The 20,077-nt window shown below is 45.0% G+C and overlaps 3 protein-coding genes across 6 annotated transcripts in view; 1 reads left to right on the top strand and 2 right to left on the bottom strand.

The window, feature by feature from the left end:
• Window positions 1-188: 188 nt before the first annotated feature.
• LOC120784976 (BEN domain-containing protein 4) lies at window positions 189-8,139 on the bottom strand. Its single transcript, XM_040119170.1, is given in 8 exon segments — window positions 189-427; window positions 1,137-1,377; window positions 1,764-1,790; window positions 1,848-2,002; window positions 3,951-4,242; window positions 4,245-4,448; window positions 4,502-4,584; window positions 7,602-8,139. Coding segments are annotated over 8 exon segments (1,779 nt in total).
• Window positions 8,140-10,327: 2,188 nt separating this feature from the next.
• On the top strand, window positions 10,328-13,879 carry shisa3 (shisa family member 3). Its single transcript, XM_040120318.1, has 2 exons — window positions 10,328-11,045; window positions 12,719-13,879. The coding sequence occupies exons 1-2, from the start codon at window positions 10,775-10,777 to the stop codon at window positions 13,312-13,314; spliced, it is 867 nt and encodes a 288-aa protein (XP_039976252.1). The 5' UTR covers window positions 10,328-10,774; the 3' UTR covers window positions 13,315-13,879.
• Window positions 13,880-17,914: 4,035 nt separating this feature from the next.
• The window catches only part of atp8a1 (ATPase phospholipid transporting 8A1), a 105,189-nt gene continuing 103,026 nt past the window's right edge, over window positions 17,915-20,077 (bottom strand). For all 4 annotated transcript variants that reach the window (XM_040119528.1, XM_040119530.1, XM_040119529.1 and 1 more), the window contains one exon: window positions 17,915-18,719. In XM_040119528.1, coding sequence (XP_039975462.1) covers window positions 18,622-18,719 — 98 coding nt within the window. In that variant the 3' untranslated portion in view covers window positions 17,915-18,621. The remainder of the gene's footprint in view (window positions 18,720-20,077) is intronic.

The raw sequence follows: 20,077 nt of genomic DNA, 5'->3' as shown, positions 1-20,077 counted from the left end.
TTTTAGGTATAAAAATGAAAAAAAGCTACAAAACTATTTGAAAAGAGGACTGTAGTTATATTCTATATGATAAACATCTTCTGGAATGTTTTCTTCACTGTGTGAAGTGACACAATAAGGTCAGTGTTATAGGATATGTTGTTGTACAGCTACATTTCAGGCATTTGTCTTTCATTTCTCCCGCAACCTCAGTCTGACTGGCCGTTCTGGCAGCCTTTCAAATACAGTTCGTCCTGTGACAGATGTCCGTCGAAGCTGTCCATGTAGAGGCTGCTGGTGCTGCTGCCGCTGCCGCTGCTGCCGAGGAACGTGCCGACCGCCCGGCCCTGACGGGCGTGACCCACGGCATCGCTGAACACTTTGTTGATCTGCTCCTCTGAGGGCATCCACCAGTCTGGGTTCGAGGCACAGTGCATCCGGATGAACTCTTGACGGGGAGATTTGGAATCAAAAAAGATTAAAATTATATTTTTGTTTTAAATGACTGGAGATCAGAGAAAGCGTTGATTTGGCCGCACGGCTCGGCAGGAGAGAGGTTTTAAAAGGACAGATCACACAGACAACACCAAACGTTAGAGACTTTATAGTGGAAATGGATGAAATAGTGGTTCATGGGTAAGAGTTTGGATGATAGTATGTGAGGTGTTCAGGATGAGAAGACAAACAATGGCCAAAAACCGTTCTGTAGCTTAGTATCTGCTATGGTTGGCGCTTTTGTGCACATGTACTATTTGATTTTATTCTTTTTTATAACCTTTTTCCACGTGTCTTTTAATATCACGGTGTGTTTCTCTGATATCTTAACGCCTTTATACGTCTTTTATGTGTCGTAAAGCGCTTTGAATCGTTGAAATGTCCTATACAAGTAAAACAGCCCCTTGTCTTTCCTTGTCACATATGAAGATAGCCCATTGCCATGTGAACAGTCCCAGTTTCATGTAGTTATGAGCTCATAAATAATAAGCACTAACTTGATAGCTACTGCTGCTTTTCCACATCCGGAACATGGGCATAGAGGAGTATTCAAGTAAGTTCAAATAATCATTCAAACACTGAGTGATATATTGTTTGCTTGCAGACTGAAGCCCAACACTAATACTAATACACTAATACTCCCAGATCACCAGACTTTGTACCTCTCAGGCAGCTGACTTTGACGGGGTTGAGCGGCCGTCTCTCCAGGCCCGGCTCCCCTGAGTGGACCGAGCGCTTCCTCTTGCCCAAACCACAGGAGAACTTCAGCTCGTCTGTGGTGAAGACGTAGCGTATTAGGTAGCGCAGCAGCCGTCTGCCGTCTTTCTTGGAGGAGTTGACGGCCTCGTCCCACTGCTTATTAGTGATGAAAAGAGGATAGTTCTCCAGGAGCTGTTTACTGCCCTGCAGGGAGGGAGGGAAATATACAGCAAGCAATGGTCAAAGGGAGTTCAGGTATGTCCGTGGTCTTACTGCTCCATGGTTTACCTACTTACTTGAATTGCTAATGCAGCCTCGCACAGCTGTTTACTTTTACTATTCCGACTCTGACTGCATGGTCTAAAGTTTTGTCATTGTTTGAAATGGACCCTAACCTTTTCAATGTTGCAAATTTTTTACTAGTATAATGCCTGACTGTTCTTCCAGGGTGTGCAGCACATCATCTAGTGTCAATCTAAGCTAATGTGCCACCAGCTTCTGTTGGTTTTTCGCTGGCAAAAATTACACAAATATACATGAAAATCTTCTATGCATAGAAGCATAAATTACAATGGAATGAAAACACCAACCTCAAAGACTGTTTGCCGTTCTTCTTCCTGTAGAAACAGTTTTCTTTAAGTTCATATTTTCACACCTCTTTGATATTTTTACACTATGCAAATGAGGACACATGCTTCAAAGAGCTGTGAATGATGTCAAAGAGCCCGTATCCTCACCTCTGTGAGCTGCTCCTCTGGCAGCGGCTGGACCAGCTGGTTGTGAAACTCGAGCACGGTCTTGAAGTAGTCAAGAACATTTTGACAGGGAACTGCATAAAAAAAAAAAAAAAACACAAGCTAATGTGACCGGTAACACAAACACGCCGCCGCAGCTTCCATCTGGTGTGATCCTGCATCGTTTTCTTCCCTCCTCAAAAGATCATTCTGAGTCTAATATTTGAGATCAATTTCAGATACCGCACTGTATAAGTATTTACACCATGAGTTTTAGAGCAGATATTCTGTATATTCCTTATTATCAGTAAATCCAAAGAAAAGACCAAAGCTACCGATGAAATCATTCTGTGAGTGCTGCCTAATCCAGGCTGTTCCTCTGCGCCACATATCTCCGTCGTTGTCCCAAAATGATTAAAAAGACATCAGTAAGCCACATTGTGCATCGGCTGACGTGGGATTTCATTAGCGTGAACATTTTATTTTGAGTTGATCCCACATACGTCGTCCTGCTGCTGTGAATACTCACCAGCTAAACAGTCCCCACAAATGCACTGTTTACTCCTGTTTGAGGGACGTTTGGTCCTCAAACCTACAGTGCCCGGCTGCTCTGGTAAGTGTATTAACCTTTTTAAAAAATGAAAGTATATTTATGATCAGTTTTTAAAGATTCACGGCCTTTTAGGAACAGTGCCATCGACAGGCTGGGGAAAATCTAAAAGACAGATGGATTAATGTGCTGTTGGTTTTGGTCTCTTCGTGGGATTTATTGACAACAAGAAGAATGTAGAATAACACCAACCTTATCCTCTAACCTTGTACAATACGCGATATTGTGCAAATATGGTAAGGAGATGTTTTTCATTGCTCATACACAGCTGATGAGCTTTAAATCCGTAAATCCCGTACTAACCAGGGTTGGGGGTAATACACATTTGAAAAACTATTTTTGCCTGGATAAACAGATTGGTGACAAGCTAATGGAAGGGCTTCAGGAAAGTAGTGTTGAAATGGTTACTCGATTGACTGATTAGCTGATCAACATAAAATGAATCTGCAGCTGTTTTGATTTGGTGATTTTTCAGGCAAAAATGCCCAACCTTTGCTGGTTCTACAGTAGCTTCTTCAACAGGATGATCTGATGGTTTTCATTGTTATATCATGGTAAAATGAAAAAAGTTTGGGAGGCATCTCCCAGACTCTGGGAAGCTGTGAGGGATATTTTTCACTATTTTCTGATATCTTCTGGTCAAAACAATGAATTGATTGATCTAGAAAATGGTCAGCATTTAGTTGCAGCTGTAGTTATGACGACGAGCCGCGGTAAAGCGAAACACTGTGCAGGTGAAGGTGCAGATTGTTTTTCTGAAAACATACTCAACCAGTGACCATTAAAAACTCCTGCACCTGTCAAATCGTCAACCAGAATTTAGAAAAATACCGATTTGAAAAAGTTAAAATGACACTTTTCAACTCAGTTTTTGCCCAAATATACAGAGAGGTGTCAAATTAAAGGAAAAACCTGAGTAAATAAGAGGAGTAGGGCTGAAACATTTACTCAATTGATCGATTCGTTGATAAACTATTTTGATGATGTAGTAATAGTTTTAGCCATTTTTCAAATAAAAATTCTACGAATTTCCTTATACCCGCTTCTCAAATGCGAGGATTTGCTGTTTTTCTTGTTCATGTATAATAATATACTGAATATCTTTGGGGTTTGGTCTGTTGGTCAAATGAAACAAGCAATATTAAGACATCAACACCTGGGGCTGTGAGAAATTATAAAAGGCAATTTTCACTATTTTCTGACAGTTTATAGACAAATCAATTAACCAATTAAGAAAGGAACTAATTGGCAGATTAATCGATAATGAAAATACTCATTACTTGTAACCCTAGCGTGTAGTAACACGATGAATTTTCCATAAATGGAATGAGGGCTCACTGAATGCTTAAAAAAAAAGTCTAAACTCATCCACAGCTCCCACTCCAAAGTTTAGAAATCAAAACCCTGTGAAGTCTTGGCTTTCATTACTCCACCTGGGATGTTCTCCAGCTTGTTGCGGAGCTCCTCGTTCTCCTGCTGCAGAGACAAAACCTCCTGCTCCAGCTCCAGGCAGCGTGGACAGCAGCTCTCCTCCTCCTCTTCCTCCTCAGGCAGCGTGGACGACGGGTGGCCGTACGACTCGGACGGAGTCGGCGAGCCCCAGCCTCCCAGGTTGTGTCTCGGAGGCGACACCCCTGAGCCGGGCTCCGCCGACGGACACTGCTCCTCCTCCAGACCTGCTGCCAGATGTTGCTGCTGCTGCTGCTGCTGCTGCTGCTGGTGCTGCTGCTGCCCTGAGAGAGAGAGTTCTTGTGGGAGTCCCGTGAGATGGAGAAGACGGGAGAGGTCTGTTGTTGTTTTTGGGGTTGTTTTGTTGTCTCCTCCTCTCCTCTGTGGTAGAAGAGGTTTCTTTTTCTTCTCTTCCCCACTTGAGCAGTGAGAAAGCCCTGAGTGTCTTCCAGCTTGATGTTAGAGGTGAAGGAGGAGGAGGAGGAGGAGGAGGAGGAGGAGGAGGGCTCCGTTGAGAGGCGGCCGTTGAGGAGGCTTCCAGGGGGAGCCGTTTGTTGTTGAGGAGGCTGAGGACTCGGCTGCACTGCTGGGCAAAGGCATCCAAGATGAGACGGTTTTCTGCGGCAAAGAGGAGAGATCGAGAGCTCAGAGATGGTGACGGCGAACTAAAGTGGCCGTTCATCTACAGGTCAGTCATTGTTATACGATCACAAGAGCCTGTTGTGTTCCTAGAATGATGATACATTTGAGCCTCAAATTCACAGGCTCAAATTGGACCTTGAAAACAGCGGTTGACAAAACACTCACCTCAAGGTCCATTCAGTGGACCTTGAGGTGGCCTTAACTATCTGGCCTTAAATATTTCTAATGAACTGCAATTACCTGCATTGAAACATGGAGGTGGAAGAGGTACTCAGATCCTTTACCTAAATACTTACGCTTGAAAAATCTGTATTATCAATCAAATGATTTCAAAAAAAACATATATAATTCACAGGAGACATTTTCTGCAGAGTATTGATAAAACCTCTGTACTTTTACTTTTGTGGGATTTTTAACTGAGTATTTTGAGATTGTTTTACTTAACTGTTGTAGCTGGTTGAGGCGGAGCTCATTTAAACTACTGTATATACTACTCAGTTGTTTAGCCCAGTGGTTCACAACCTGGGGGTTGTGCCCCCTCCAGCGGGGCTCAAGATAAATCTGAGGGGTCATGAGATGATGGAGCAAAGAAGAAAAAGCAAAGCTGTGCTACACAAATCTACATTCAAATTTTGGACTGTTTTTTTAATCTTTGCTTTTATTGTGAAATATTGGATAATCTGACTTCTTTCGGTCTCAAGAATGTGTTAATTTAAGCCACGTGAGAAGTTTAGAGGGGAAACGTCTCTCTGGTGAAACCACCATCAACTCATACACTTCTGAAACATAACAAGTACAACTAGACGTGGCTTTTTTTGTAGGAAGTCCCAAGTGCAAGAAGTTAGGGGCCAATGGTTTAATCTTGAGTAACTCGTGGTATTTTATAAGCTCATTGTATGTTTTTTTTTTTTTTACTGCAACATCTAAATCTAAAAAAAATGAAACTTGGTTACTCTCCACCGCTGCTGAAGCATAATGAAGTCTCCTAAAGGAAAGCAGCAAACCGCACTGCGATGGGAAACGAGTGATTTTGTGTTTCATGCTTCACTAGTTTTGTTTCTTTCCTTCTTTTTAACCATGTCCCACTGAGGCAAATCTTTCCATTACAGTAGCATACAGTAGGCTCCTCTGTTTATACAAATGTCGTCTTGATTATGCCGATTTCTTCAGATGTCAATAAACTCTGAAGCCACAGTATCTGCTATGACCAAACCCCAGCTGTGCAAGGAAAAATCAGCACGGAGCTATTGTCCAGAAACACGCCTCAGTGTATAATTTCCCTGGTAGTCTAGGCACGTCTCAATGAGATGATCTCACACATACCTCCATGTAATGATTATGAGTCCACTGGCCTCACACAAACACACACACACACACACACACACACACACACACACACACACACAGACACACACAAAATGAGTTCTAGACGGCCACTGCTGCGTTGCCACTCGCTCAGACGTGTCTATCAGTCTGTCGCAGATGTGTCGCATTTATTAATATGCGTGCTGTCTCTGTTTACCCGTCGAGATTTATCTGATATCATTCGCCTTCACCCTGAACCCCCCCCCCTGCACCCCCCACCCCCACCCTCCTCTCTTCTCTCACCACTTCTGTGGCACTGTGAGCTGAGAGCCTCATAAAATTTCATTAAAAACAACACGCTCGGCAGAGGCAAATTTATGAGCCCCATTTATTTTAATCACAACTCTTTGGGAAAGGCTTTACAGTGCAATTTATGTTATTGTGTGCTGAACTGATTGCCGAGTCTCTGGGTCTCCGGTGTCTCTCTCTTCATGAGAAGGACATCAAGCTTTTTTTTTTTTTTCTTTCTCTTTCTTTCAGACATGTCATTAAGTTGCTCCCATCGTGCAGATAAAAGCTTTGGTGTGTCATTATCAGTAAGAATACATGGCACGTTTAGCCGGGATTGGATGGTGCATCTTGTGTAATATGAGCCGATTCATCAGAGCAGGGAAAATATGGTTTTGTGTCATTATTTAACAAATGAAATTAGGACGACGTGCACGCAAGAATGGATGCAAACGGTGGGTAATCGTCACTGAAACCTGGGGTTCATACTGACAAGGAGTCGGGTTGGCTTGCACAGATCGAAGCGGGTTAAATATATGATAGCAATGCACACATCTGCCAGTTCACATGTAGGTGAGTTAATAAAGGGCTACAGTGCGACCTGAGCTCACACTGAACACTTGACAGCCTAAAGCGACAATAACCCGCTGCAAATTTAGCCTCTGCTGCGGGCACTGATAGAGAGATTAATATCTGATTAGAGGATGAGATGTCTAATATTTAATTTCATAACTGCCAGGATTGGGTTCATTGCTTCCATCTTACTGTTGGTTCCCATGGACCCGCCCTCCACACGGGGAACACATTTCTTCCTGAGCCTGTACAGCCCTCTAATGAACAGCAGCTGAGGAGAAAAATGAGCAGGGAACAATGTGTTTCAACAGGAGACTGCGAGGGCCCTTCTTGCACACACACACGCACACACACACACACACACACACGAATGCACACAAGAAAACACACACAAGACACACGCGCACACACACTCATGGACAATTATCGAATGTAATTTTTAGCACACGCACACTGGAGATTCAATCATGACTGCTCTCATTAGAGCAGCAAATCAATCACTGCTGACAGGAAGGAAAAGGGGAAGAAATGGGAACAGAAACATAAAGACCGGGTGATGTGGAGCAAACAAAAGAGATGGTGGCTTTTAATTCGATAAGGTTGTGTCCTCCATTCAAGTTTATTGACTCTGTAGAGGCTCTGTGCACATATAGGGGCGGCAAAACCCCAAATATACACCAGAATCAGGACAATGTGAAGCCAGGTGGATCAGAAAAGTCTCAATATCCCAAATCTTGAATAAAAAGATACTAGGAGAGGTGGAGCAGACCTCCAGAGATGACCAGCAGTCACTCTCATCACTCACTCTCAACAAGTTTGAAACCCACCTGAGCTGATACTGTAGGTGCAGTCTGGAGATAATCTGGGCTCCGCTCCGCCGCTGCTGGCGCGCCGCTGCTGGGTACCGAGAGATGCGGCCGCCGCCACGCTGCCCGCGGCCGCTGAGGTGGATGTCGGGACCCTGCTGCTGGGCCTGCTCTCACATGGGAAACGATGCTGCTGCTGCTGCTGCTGCTGCTGCTGCTGCTGCTGAGGCATCGGGGGATGCTGCTGGCTGCTGCTGATAGCGACGCTGGCTTGGTGGAGCGGCTGCAGACGCTGCTGCTGCTGCTGGTGGTGGTGGTGGTGGTGGTGGTGTTGGTGTTGTTGGTGCGGCTGGAAAGGATGGGGCTGCTCGGGGTGAAAAGTGAAGTGAGGTCCGTCGCCAAACAGAGGCACCTCGACCGCAGCGGACCTGTCAAAGCGCGACTTGCCGGCCGAGCGCTTGCTCTGGAAGGTTTTCAGGGTGCTGTAAGGACCCCGCTGCTGTCGGCACATCTTCGGGGCGCAGGGCCCTTCATCGGCGGGCTGCATCTCTCCCTCCATCCCGGCCAGGTGTCACAGCGCGGCGGATGGCGTGCGGCTGGGTACTGTGGGGTGGCTGGTGTGACAGGCAGCCGAAGAGTGGGAGATCAGATCCGTCACTGTCTGGCTCGGTGTCCCTGACACACACTGTGTGAAGGGTGGGCTCATTTACTGACAAGCCGCCGCTCCAATCCCCAGTCGGGAGCGCCGTTACCGAGACTCCTCCGGAGGGAAATACAGGCGGGACTTGTGCGCCGCTGCCTGCCTCCTTTGTAGCCCCCATCCACACAGAGAACAACGGGGCGCTACAGCAGTTGAACAGTCTGACTGAATGGGAAGAAAAAAAAAAGAAAAAAAGAAAAACGCACAGCGAAATCCTACAAATGAAAACGCAGAGGCCATTTTGCCACTGAGCTCAAAGCGTCAATAGAGCGACATGAGCGCAAATGAAAGAAAAGGCTTCAATCCACATCCAAATACCAGGAGATAAAAAGGACGCAGTCGTGAATATTTGTGGGTGTTATTTTAAATGCTTCATAAATTATTATAGAGCGAATAAAACAAAATAAAATAAACGGACAAAAAAAAAAAAAAAAGACATTTTAGTCTCTAATTTCCTTCAACGGTCCCAGAATATGAAGCTTTTTTATTCATCGGATCAAAAGGTTCAATGATCTTTAATTTCCATGAAATTAGTCAAAAAGCCGATTGTCCGTCATTTCAGCCAGAACTTACCCGCATGTTTGAAACCCGCTGTCGGCGGCCGCGGAGCAGCTGTGCGGTCGCCCATGGGCCTTGAAAGTTCGCAGCGGCCACACGGGGGCGCCACACCAACAGCTAACGAGCGGAGAGGGCTTGATCGGGGCCGGGACGGAAAGACCTGCTGCTGATTAACATAAATGTCTGGGGTGTTTTTTTTGTTTTTTTTTTCCCTCCTCTTCAGCAGGTCAGACAGGTCGGTCGTTTTTTTTTTTTTTTTGCTCCTGTTCAATGTCAAAACACGAGCAAGTGCTCAGTCAGCGTTTTCTTCTTCGTCTTTTTCTCGGGACCACACTGAACGTGGCTGCAGGCGACAAGCGATAAAAAGTTATAGCGGCTGAGTAAGTCGGTGAAAATACCGTCGAAACAAAGCTGCAGCCTACGTCCAGGAGATAACGGCGCAGTGAGAATGAGGGGTCAGTCGGTGCATTGCTAATGTGTTGCTAATTCCCTCCACTTGAATTAGCAATACATTTTTATTTACCCGCGTTTACGGCTACACGGGGAGGGTGTTAGGAAGACCCCCCCCCCAAACACTGACTAAAAAACGGGGGTGGGGGGTGATGAAAGTGAGTCGCCAACCGTGGTGTGACAGGAGCACAGGCGGATGCCCGCAGACTGAGTCAGTAAGGGCCAGTTACACGGCAATATCTGGCATCTGAACTTGGCTCGTTCCAGCCAACGGGCTGGTCGCACCGGACCAGGTGCCCCCCCCCCCCCCAGGGTATCGAACCTGACGAGACTGTGCGAACCGGGCTTCTCGTTTGTTACAGGAGCTTCTCGTTCTTTCGTTCTTCCGAGACGCACATCGTCTCACTTTAAAAGCTATAAACTCGCAGTTTTCCTGGTGTGTGTTTTTTTTTCTCTCTCTGAATTTGACACGCCTGCACACTCGTGCTTCGTGTTTTTTTTTTTCTTTCTTTTTACATCGGTGATATTAGCGCTAAAGTCTCGAAAGTAAAAACAATAATTACATCACAGTACGGGCGCAACCTTCAGTCAGACTTGGATGCGGTGGTCTTCTGCCTTAGCTCGTCGGAATATGCGTCTGTCTGTGTTCGGGCTGTAGGTTGTAGCCATTTGAACCATCGTAGCAGGAAAAACTGATAAAAGTCGAAAGCTGCGGCTCGACGGGCACATCCTCGGGGAGGATACTCAAATAGGATCAAGGATGAAAATAACAGGAGTTTATTTTTTTTTAATCTTTATTTTACAATTGCTCACATTTGTGTCTCCAGAACGCTGAAAATATAAAACCGCCGTCTCTCATCTAGGAAAGACTCCTTCAAATCACTTTTGTGCGTGTGACTGGGGCACCCTCACGGCTTCGGCGGGCCTCGTGAACGCGCACGTCCGGTTAATGGGTGCTGCGTGCGCGCGCGCGTAAACCCCCGGAGCCACAAAAGCGGCAAACCTCCGGCGAGCTGGGCGCACAACTCCTGCACCGACGCCAGCGGACGGTCGCGGGGAGCCGCTCAGCTCGTTTTTGCGAGACGCCAGCGAGAGAAGCTCGGGGCGAGTCGTTTGGCTCCGGTCTGGTGGCGGTTCTGACGAGTTTGGATCAGAGGAAAGTTTCGTAGTAGTATTGTTTTTTCTTTTTTTTTTTTTTAAGTGACTTAAAGTCGCCAACGGACAGGATTCAATTAAGGATTTTCTCACGCTGCAATTTGGCAACTTTTGGTCTGAAAGCGGTTTCGGTGCTTGGAGGATGAAGGTGACATAACTTTGCATTTTCTTTTCATTTTAATTTTTTTTTTAATTTGGATCCATTCGTTGAGATCCCCTTTCAGTAAGTTAATCTCCATGAAGAGTCTCCACCCGGGACTGACACAGCCGCCGGTCGGGTGCTGAAGCCCACAAGACGCAGGGAACCGTGAACCCCCCGCGGCCTGCCGGGATGGTGCGCCTGCTGAGCTGCCTGCTGCTGGGATATCTGACCTGGAATCTGCGGATATCGGATGCACAGGGGGAGTACTGCCACGGCTGGCTGGGCGCGAACGGGAATTATCACGAGGGCTTCCAGTGCCCGGAGGACTTCGACACCATGGACGCCACCGTGTGCTGCGGCTCCTGCTCGCTGCGCTACTGCTGCGCGGCCGCGGACGCACGGCTGGACCAGGGCAGCTGCACCAACGACAGGGAGGTGGACGAAACCGAGTTTGCGGCGCGTAAGTGAAGCGTTTTGAAACCCTCCTCTGCTTCGGAGACTCATTTTAAGATTTCCCCTCAGAACCGCATCGTGTCAGCAAAACGTCCCATCGAAAGGGCGAATTGGCTCAGTTAGGTGGCAAGAGAAGGTGCGTCTCTCCGTCCTCTTAGTGCACCGCGGAGCGCGCACATTCAGTCTGACGGAACTCTCGGAAAGTTGTCTTTCACAGAGAGGTCAGAGGTCAACTGAAGAGTAAGCAGCCCAGGGGCTTTGGTGCCTTGCTCAGTGACACTTCGGCCCTTTCAGGACAGTGTCTCCCTCCAGCAGACCCCCCCGCCCCTAATGTCTTCCGAAGTGAAGGGAATTTCAAACACAGCTTCAAACACGACTTTCGGATGTGGTGTGTGTTACAGGACTGGAAGTTTTCTTTCAACCGCCACTGTTTTATACAGTATGCATTCAGTGCCCTTTGAAACGTGTGTGTTTTAAGTATGAATCAACCCGAGTCTCCAGTTTCCAGCACCTGCTTTTATCTCAGCTCACGGGGGGGGGGGGCTTCGTTTGACCCCAGCTCACTGCAGATTGTTATCAGTATAAAAAAAAAAAAGAAAACCTGGACGAGGTTTTTTCACGGCGCGGCCTGTCAGTCGCTCGACAAACAAAGCGAATTCTCTACAAAATCTTTAAGCAGAAATCAGTACAAAACCTTCTCACAGACGCCGGCCTGTCATGCTGCCAAATATAAAGCACATTCACTTGGACAGGTCACTCATTTGCCAACTGTGGAGTAGTCGCACCACTATGAGACAGCAGCTCACGCTCTATGGCTTCTTTATACATTTAACAGGCTCAAAGTGTTGCATTAACCCACTGTTGGTTGTGAAGTTCTTTCTAACAATAGGTCACTTTAACCCAGAGGTTGTTTTTTTTTTTTTAATCAGTTTTCTTTAAATTTCCCGAACGGATAAGCCTATAGGTCTGTAACTGAATGGACTGTGTGCACACAATTTCCTAATTTTTTTTCCCCTTCCAAAATAAATAAACATTCGTTGATTTCCTCCCAGAAGTGAAAACGGCTTCGTGAAGTGGAACTTGAGATGTTTGCGTTTTTGGCAGGAATGTGTCGCTGCTCGGTTTTTAAAATAATACTTTGAAGGATTTTTTAACAATTTTAGCCACCATAAATAGCAGTATAGGACAAGGTATCACTTTACTTTAGCCCCCTATATAAACAGTTGATGGTTAAAACACACTACAATGTGGTTATAAGCGATTTTAAGTCGTAATGTATTTGTCAACAGCTATAAATCCTCCCGTGGTCATAAGTGGAGGCTGCTGTATGAACAAATAATAAATGACAATATAGTAAAATACAGTTCATGAATAGGAGAATTTGTAAAATGACAAATACTGTGTATTAATAAAACCTTAAAAATGTCCCTATAGCTGTGTACAGCTACATTACAGTGTGTTATAAATCCCTGATTAAATGTTGATACAGGGCTTATAAAGGCTGAGTAGGAGTTTGAAGTGAAGTGTTACACAGAAAGAAATAACTGCTTTAATTGAACGTTTTTCAGCCTTTAAACACGTCACTGTGTGGACACATTTTAAAAACCTTTCTGGGCTCTGTCACATGAAGATGTGTCCTCGCTGTGGATCCTAACCTGCCTGTGTTTCCTCCGCCCTCAGAGCCCATCTACGTGCCCTTCCTGATGGTGGGAAGCATCTTTATCGCCTTCGTCGTGGTCGGCTCTCTGGTGGCCGTCTACTGCTGCACCTGCCTGCGGCCCAAGCAGCCGACCCAGCAGCCCATTCGCTTCTCCCTGCGCAGCTGCCAGGGCGAGACCATCCCCATGATCCTCACCACGGCTCCCCCGAGCCTCCGCGCCCCATCGCGACAGTCCAGCACGGCCACCACCAGCTCCAGCTCGGCCGGGGGCGGCAGCTCCATGCGGAGGTTTTCTCTGGGAGGTCAGGGGCAGGGGCAGGGGCACGGCTGCCTGGTGTCTGCCACCGTCTGCTCGTCGGCCACCCCCCCCACCCAGACCCCTCAGACTCTGCCTCCACCTCCACCTCCCCCCTATACTTCCCCACCCGCACCCATGTCCGGAGGCATGCAGCACCCACTGTCCTCCACCCACACCCAGCTGCAGCTCCACCAGCCCTCCATTCCCTCTCACCCCTCCCAGAGCACCGGGTTCCTGCTGCCCCAGCAGTACTTCTTCCCCCTGCAGCCCGACGCCTTCGCAGCGGCCAAGGGCTTTGCCGACTTCGGACAGAGCTGACAGGGCTCTGGGCAGGGGGAAATAGAGGGATTACAAGATTTCTAGATGGAGGGTGTGAGCCAGCGAGGACAAACACTGCAGCGCAGCTGGTGGTGTTTGGTCGGAGAGCCCGGGACGGCTGAAGGGACACAGAGAGAGAAACAGCAGGACGAGGGATGAAGTACAACAAAGCTGCTGCGGTTGAACATCGTGGCCTGAAGCGCTTCCTGCTCTGCAACACAGGGCACATCGAAGTTCAGCAGACCTGTTAGAGACAGCAACAATTCTGAATCTTATGCACTTCTACATCGTATTGTACACAGAATTCTGTGGTCTACATTTTATTTTTTATAAATGCCATTTTTCAAGGTGGAAGTTTACAATGAAGACTGAAATCTTGCCAATTTATCACATACCTTCCTAAAAAAACAGAAGTACTGTACAGGCAGACGGCTCCTGAGACTCTGCTGAGCATTGTACATTTTTAGCGATATAGTAGATTTTGGAAACCAGGGAATTATGTTTTTTGACAATCGCAAGGACCTCCGAAAGAGAGGAGGACCTAATACACAAAGGACATTTTATTTTGGAGGAAGTTGGACATTTGTATAATGTGGTACAGGTACAATTTACAGCAAATAAAATGTCGTCTCTCAGTACCTGCTGTGCACTGGTGAATGTAAGGAAAAGTCAATGCATTACCTTTTTAACATTTCAAACAAAAAGCATGCGTCCAGAAAGGAGCCTCATCGCGGCTGAGACAGAAAGGAAACCGGAGCGGCCAGGTCTGCACAGCAGCTCCCTACCTGTCGCTCATTCTTGCGCCAGACTTCACGGCAGGAATGCGGCGCTGAGATCAGTCATTGTCAGTGTCCAATGAGCATGGAATGGCCACAGTGTTAAAAACAACTTGTCCCCGAAATAGAGGTTTAGGTTGCACCAACAGGTATGGCGGAGTCTCCACAAAGACTGCTCTGTTTTCCGGTTATCTGACTGTGAAATAGACTTGGCAATCAGCGTCTGTCATGAAACCCGTATTCTGCTCAGTCTGAGGATGTGTGCTGCCGCGTTCGGGGTTCCCTGAAATCGGTGCTATTATCCCGTCACCGTTCTATCAAAAAACACAACTTCCATGATTAGTATTTATCAGATTCCAGTTTTAACTTTCTCAGGTCTTGTTTATGCTTGCGGCCGTCAGTTCAGACATCTGTATCACATTCCACACTTGGCTTATAAAAGGAAAATACAAGTTGTGAACACGTTTTCATGACATTTCCCAAATATTTTGGGTAGTCATAATCTTTTATGTCTTCGCCAGGCCTCGGAAAAGTTTCCAATTTCTTTTCCAAGTTTTCCAGGAAGGTAGGAATTTCTCTGATTACTATTCCTCGCACTGGAGGCTGTTACTTTATACTGTCTCACGGGTTTAATTTAAATTCACTCCTACACATCTGAAAACTCTCATTCTTTTCAAAACAAAATCTGCCTCATATTTAATCTCTATGGTAGTAAGATCATGAACACATCAGGGGTCTTAAAATGTTCACAAAATCAAACCCTGTTTTAGATATAATTTATGGTCAGCAGCCATAGCCATTCAGTGTATTTATACTGTGTAATTACCTCTCTATATAGTAGTTTTCATTGTTAATGGCGGGCCCCACATTCCTGCCTGGATTCAAATTGCTTTCAAACACAAGGGATTTAAAGGAAACCTCGTCAGCAGCATGTGGTCCGGTGTTACGGTTTGTGATTTTATCTTATTGCGAACAGCCTCATTGTTTACTGCTCACTCTCTTCACACTGGATCAGAGCTGTAAGTCACTGCTAATGCAAACCGAGCATTTCACAGTGCTGCTGCTTCGCATTAAAAGCCAAACGCGGGGCTGGCTTTCACAGGGAGGCAGTCACAGGAAACACATTGTATTTGGAACAGGGGTTAGCGCTGACCGCGATGCTCATCAAAAATGAGTCTACAAATCAAGAAAACAGCCATCTTGCAGGTACACCAGCTTCTCTTCGCTTGCAACTATTTTTGACCGACGTTTTTATTAAACCGCCGGGTTTGGCTGCGCCGTAAACGGATACAGCAGCTGCTCCTCTGTTGTTTTTCAGACGAAGCGGCTACTCATTGACTGTTTGCTGTAGCATTAAACTGCACTTTCTCTATCCGCAGGTGTCACTAAATCAACCAGGACTGAAATCCCTTTTGTTAGTGATTTATCTGACGATTCTTTTCTCAATGTGTTGTTTGATCTATAAAATGTCTAAAAATAGTGAAGTAATCAATCATGGTTTCCTAAACCTTGTCAGGGAGCTGTCATGAAAGTCCTGTTTTGTACACAAACACTCCAAAACCCAAAGATATTTAACTAATAATAGTAAAATAAAATAAAACAGTTGGCAGTAGATTTTCTTGTGATTGAGTAAACAATCAATTGTTTCGGCTTAAAATTTTAACATTATCCGGAAGCTGTACTCTCCCAAAAAAATGATTCCAAATGTTAAACAAGACCAAAAAAAGCCCTTTTCACCAACCTGAAGTCAGACTTTACTTGGGTCACTTTTAATTAATCTGGACAAACAACTGTTACAGGAACAGATTTGTCTGTTTGGGTTCAGAAACACAAGTAGAAGGTCGACCAAACACTGTCACAACAACAAAGAAGGACTCTATTATAGCATTTGTTTGTCCTGCATGCAGACTGATGTTTCTCCCTGCCTTTTCCTGTTTAGGTTCCCTGTCCTGTTTGTCGCCACACACAGGCAGAAGATGACACAGCGATTAAAAATCTGCAAATACACACAATAATTAGAAAGGATGTTGACATTGTTCCTCCATGATTTTAAGTTTATTTCAGTAGTCCTTCATGGCAGTAAAAGACAACACTTAGTTTGCAGTCCCAACATGCAGAACAATCATTGAACAAAATGACAGAAAAGAAACAAATATTGCAAAGAAAAATTAAAGGTGCATTTATTTTTTCTCTTTTGTAAAGTGATCAACACTTGAGGGAGAATCAAAGTAGTACAGTTAATACTTCAGAGAAAGGTTTGTGTTATCCATCCATGCAGCCCACAACTTTCACAGACAACAACGTGTGTTTTAGGTTTTCTGGAAAAAGAAAGCAACAGTCCAAGCCTTCCACGACGACGACATCCACATTCAGCAGTTTGGAAATTTTTGACAAGATGACGACCAATAAAGTTTTAACATTGAAGACCATAAGAGAAAAAAATCATCGTCGACCCTCACTGAAGTTGAGAAAAAGCAGAGGTACAACTGCATGAAGAAAACAAGTTACAACCATGTACACTCAAGAGAAATCATTTACCGAAACCAGATAATACCAGATATCCACTACTGGAAAGGTACATCGAGTGCATTGTGCAACATCTCCTGTCGAAGCGAGCTGAGCATCACAAACTCCCTCAGTCGAGGCAGAGAGTTTGACCCTAAACACACACACACACACACGCAGTCATACCACACACTGACACGCACACCTTCCCATACGGGCCATGCATCAGCACACAGTAGTACACCATAGCTATACCTGGAGTCGTGCAGACGGACAACTGGAGCAAGCACCTAACTCTCTCTCTCTCACACACACACACACACACACACGTGCACAAAGAAACACACCTGGAGAACTGATCTCCCAGTCTCATATAGACGACACAGACATGCAATGCATACATAAAAGTTATCCTTTGTAGTTATGACACACACACACACACACCCACACACACACACACACACAGCACGTGCACATGCAGGCAATAAACTGACACACACTCACACACCGTCAGCAATCTGATCTCCCATAGGGAGAAGAAAACAATCACACGGACATTAAGTAGTCAATCATAAATAAATCAAGCTATAACAATATTAATATTAATAATAACAAGACAATTAAGAAAGCTTACTTTCCTCATTCCCTCTATTCTATCCTGTCAGTTTATCAGAAGAAGAAAAACAAAAAGTTACAGACAAGTCATTACAAAGCCAGTCAATGCAAAATTCATACATCTCCAATATAAAAATACAAATCCACAAAATAACTATAGAGACAAAGTAGTTTATATAATGTTGTGGAGTTTTCCTGGCTAATATTTCTCTCTCCCTTAAGCTAATGGCACTTATGTTAGAAGGATAAAATCTCCATATTAAGGGAAACACTATCACCACCTTAAGCTTCAATAAGACCATCAGACAGCCTCCTGTTCACCTCTGCAGGAACAAATCTTCGTTTTTTACATGTGCCACAAGGCACTCTGCAGTGTTCAGACTGTACGAGCGCAATACCGTGGTAGGGGAGACGGAGAGTTTTGCTTCAGTTGGTGTGTGCGGGGCACTGGTCTAAGTTAGCTGGTTACACTATTCCTGGGTATCTTTTTCTTCTAAGAGGGAAAAGTTCTACGTAGGCACCGTCGTGATTGTTGAGACAGGAGTGATGTGTGGAATGCAATTGTTAGTCAAGAGCAATGCCTCTGCAGTAAAAACGGTGGACACGGGACTACTGTATGTTGTGGGAGGCAACTTCTTAAAAAGAAAAAGAAAAACCTGAAAATAAAGAAAACCAGGCACAATATCTACATACTTTAAAAATGAAATTAAAAAAGAAAATAAATGTATTTTAAAAGAAACAAGATGAAGGCATGAGCAAATGTAAGGCTTTACACAAGAGATGTGTCCGTAAGTGCAAAAAGAAAAATAAAATATTCCTAATCTGCTCTGAAGTGGTCCGTTTAGTGCTGGAATACACACTCAGGAGTGTGACTACATTTGGTTTAAAGTTTTCCGAATTCATTGGAAGATTGTATATACGACTGCTCTTTGGCAATCTTTCACAAGTTCAAATCCTCTAAAACTAATCGTCACCCGCTGTTTTAACTTTTATATTAGCCGTGTTGAAGAGTTTGATTTCAATTCAATACAATGATTTTTGGCTCAGTGCTAAAACTGTCCTTCCTTAAACCAATAGATAGGAGACATTCACTCCAACAAACTGAGCGAGAACAGTGAAGACCTTCAGACCACAGACTGCTAAGAAAGCACAGTGCTCATCATGTCTGCTGGACACACAACTACAGCTGATAGTGAACATGGTTTGTTTTGTTCCTTGTTTTTTTTCCCTTTTTCAAAGATTACACTATGTCACTTTCCCCTGTCTGCTTCATATTCATGTCCAAAATCCCCCTAATTGCTGGGGGGCACATGCTGCACCTCGGCCTCTCCGCGTTAACCTTCAAATATCGCCATTCGAAACGGTTGTTGTGGCTCCGGATTGGCCAGCCAGTAACAAGAAGGCCGGCGTCTCACCACTCGTTGGTCCTCTGTTTGGTGGTGTCGTATGCTCTGATGACCTCAGACTGAGACACCACTCCGTTCTCGTCTTGAGAGAAGGCGTAGCCATCTGAAAAAAGGTTCAAAGCAGTTAGAACTAAGGTCATACAGATCTGTGATAAAGAAAATTGTGTAAAAACACATAAAACAACTGAGTTAACAGAATAAACAATTAACAAAAACAGATGACTTAAAGTCATAGTTTAACATTTTGGATAATGCGCTTATTTGCCTTCTGACTGAGAATTAGACTAGATGATCGACAGCACTCTAGTGTCTGTATGCTAAATACAGTCAAAGAGAAAGTCACACAGATAACCTCTCGTAAAAACAAAAATTGTTGTTTTTACAATTAACGGGGGTGCCGGTGGGCAGGGTTTCGTTCCCTTTGGACGGAGCCTAGGCTAGCGGTTTCCCCTTGTTTCCAGTCTTTATGCCATGCTAAGCTTACTGGCTGCTCGTTGTAGCCAGCCCCAGTTTGTGCCTCGCATCTAGGCATCACATTTGAGTCACAGAACTAAGCACCGGTTTCTCTGGAAGATAAGTACCCCGCCATGATTGAAAAAAATCCAGACGGTCATTTAAGAACACAAAATGCTCAAAAACACCTCTAACCATCTGGATGAAGAAAATTCAGTCCGCTGCACATTAAAAAAAGATTTTTAGCCCATTCCCCAAGTTGTAACCAGCTACCATCTGTGTTTAGAGAAATTAGTCGTTTTTATCTCGCGGCGTACAGAAATTATTTATAGCTCTGTGACTTGAATGTAGCACTAATACTAATACATGATAGGCACGAACCACAGACTACTAAGAAAGCACAGTGCTCATCACTGGGCATCCAGGGGCTGGGCTGTACTTTAGCGCATCTTCTAATCTCTTAATGTAACCGAAACACGAGAGCAAATAAGCATATTTCCCAATATGTCAATCTGTTCCTTTAAAATAAATTAAAATTAAAAAAAAAAAAAACACAATAAGAAGTTAAACAAAGCACAATCACAGCTTGGCCAAAAGTTTATCCGTAGAATAAAAGCAGCCCTATGATCTACCACCTAAACTTTCCTACAGGGTTCCTTTCTGACCTTTGACCCCTGACTCACCTTCAGGTGTCAAATGACTTGGTCAGTACCTGGAGGCCAGCGGGCAAGTTCAAAGGACCCCGCTGAGACGAGTGCATTGTGGGGGAATAACAGCGCAACATTTCATCATTTACCATTTCATCGTTATCTCGCTCTACTGAATTCAACTCAGGACACACGAGGCTCGGAGGACGGACAGCAAGTCGACAACGAAAAAACAGGCGGGGAGAGAGAGGTGTCTATCAGGGAGCTACAGGGAGGGGGTCGGGGATGTAAACAGGCTGAGGGTTCAATAATGAAATTAAAAATGTATCACACAACAACGGTCCTATCCCCACCTACGAGA

The sequence above is a fragment of the Xiphias gladius genome, chromosome 23, assembly GCF_016859285.1.
Source record: "Xiphias gladius isolate SHS-SW01 ecotype Sanya breed wild chromosome 23, ASM1685928v1, whole genome shotgun sequence".
Classification (NCBI taxonomy): Eukaryota; Metazoa; Chordata; class Actinopteri; order Istiophoriformes; family Xiphiidae; genus Xiphias; species Xiphias gladius.
Note: the sequence above shows the minus strand (reverse complement) of the source record. Positions and strands in the feature narration are given on the sequence as shown.

What these genes read in the sequence shown, in the direction of transcription:
- shisa3 (XM_040120318.1), top strand. Translation starts at nt 10,775, where the DNA reads ATGGTGCGCCTGCTGAGCTGCCTGCTGCTGGGATATCTGACCTGGAAT. An exon ending in CGAAACCGAGTTTGCGGCGC is followed by an intron (nt 11,046 to 12,718) that starts GTAAGTGAAGCG and finishes CTCCGCCCTCAG; the next exon opens with AGCCCATCTACGTGCCCTTC.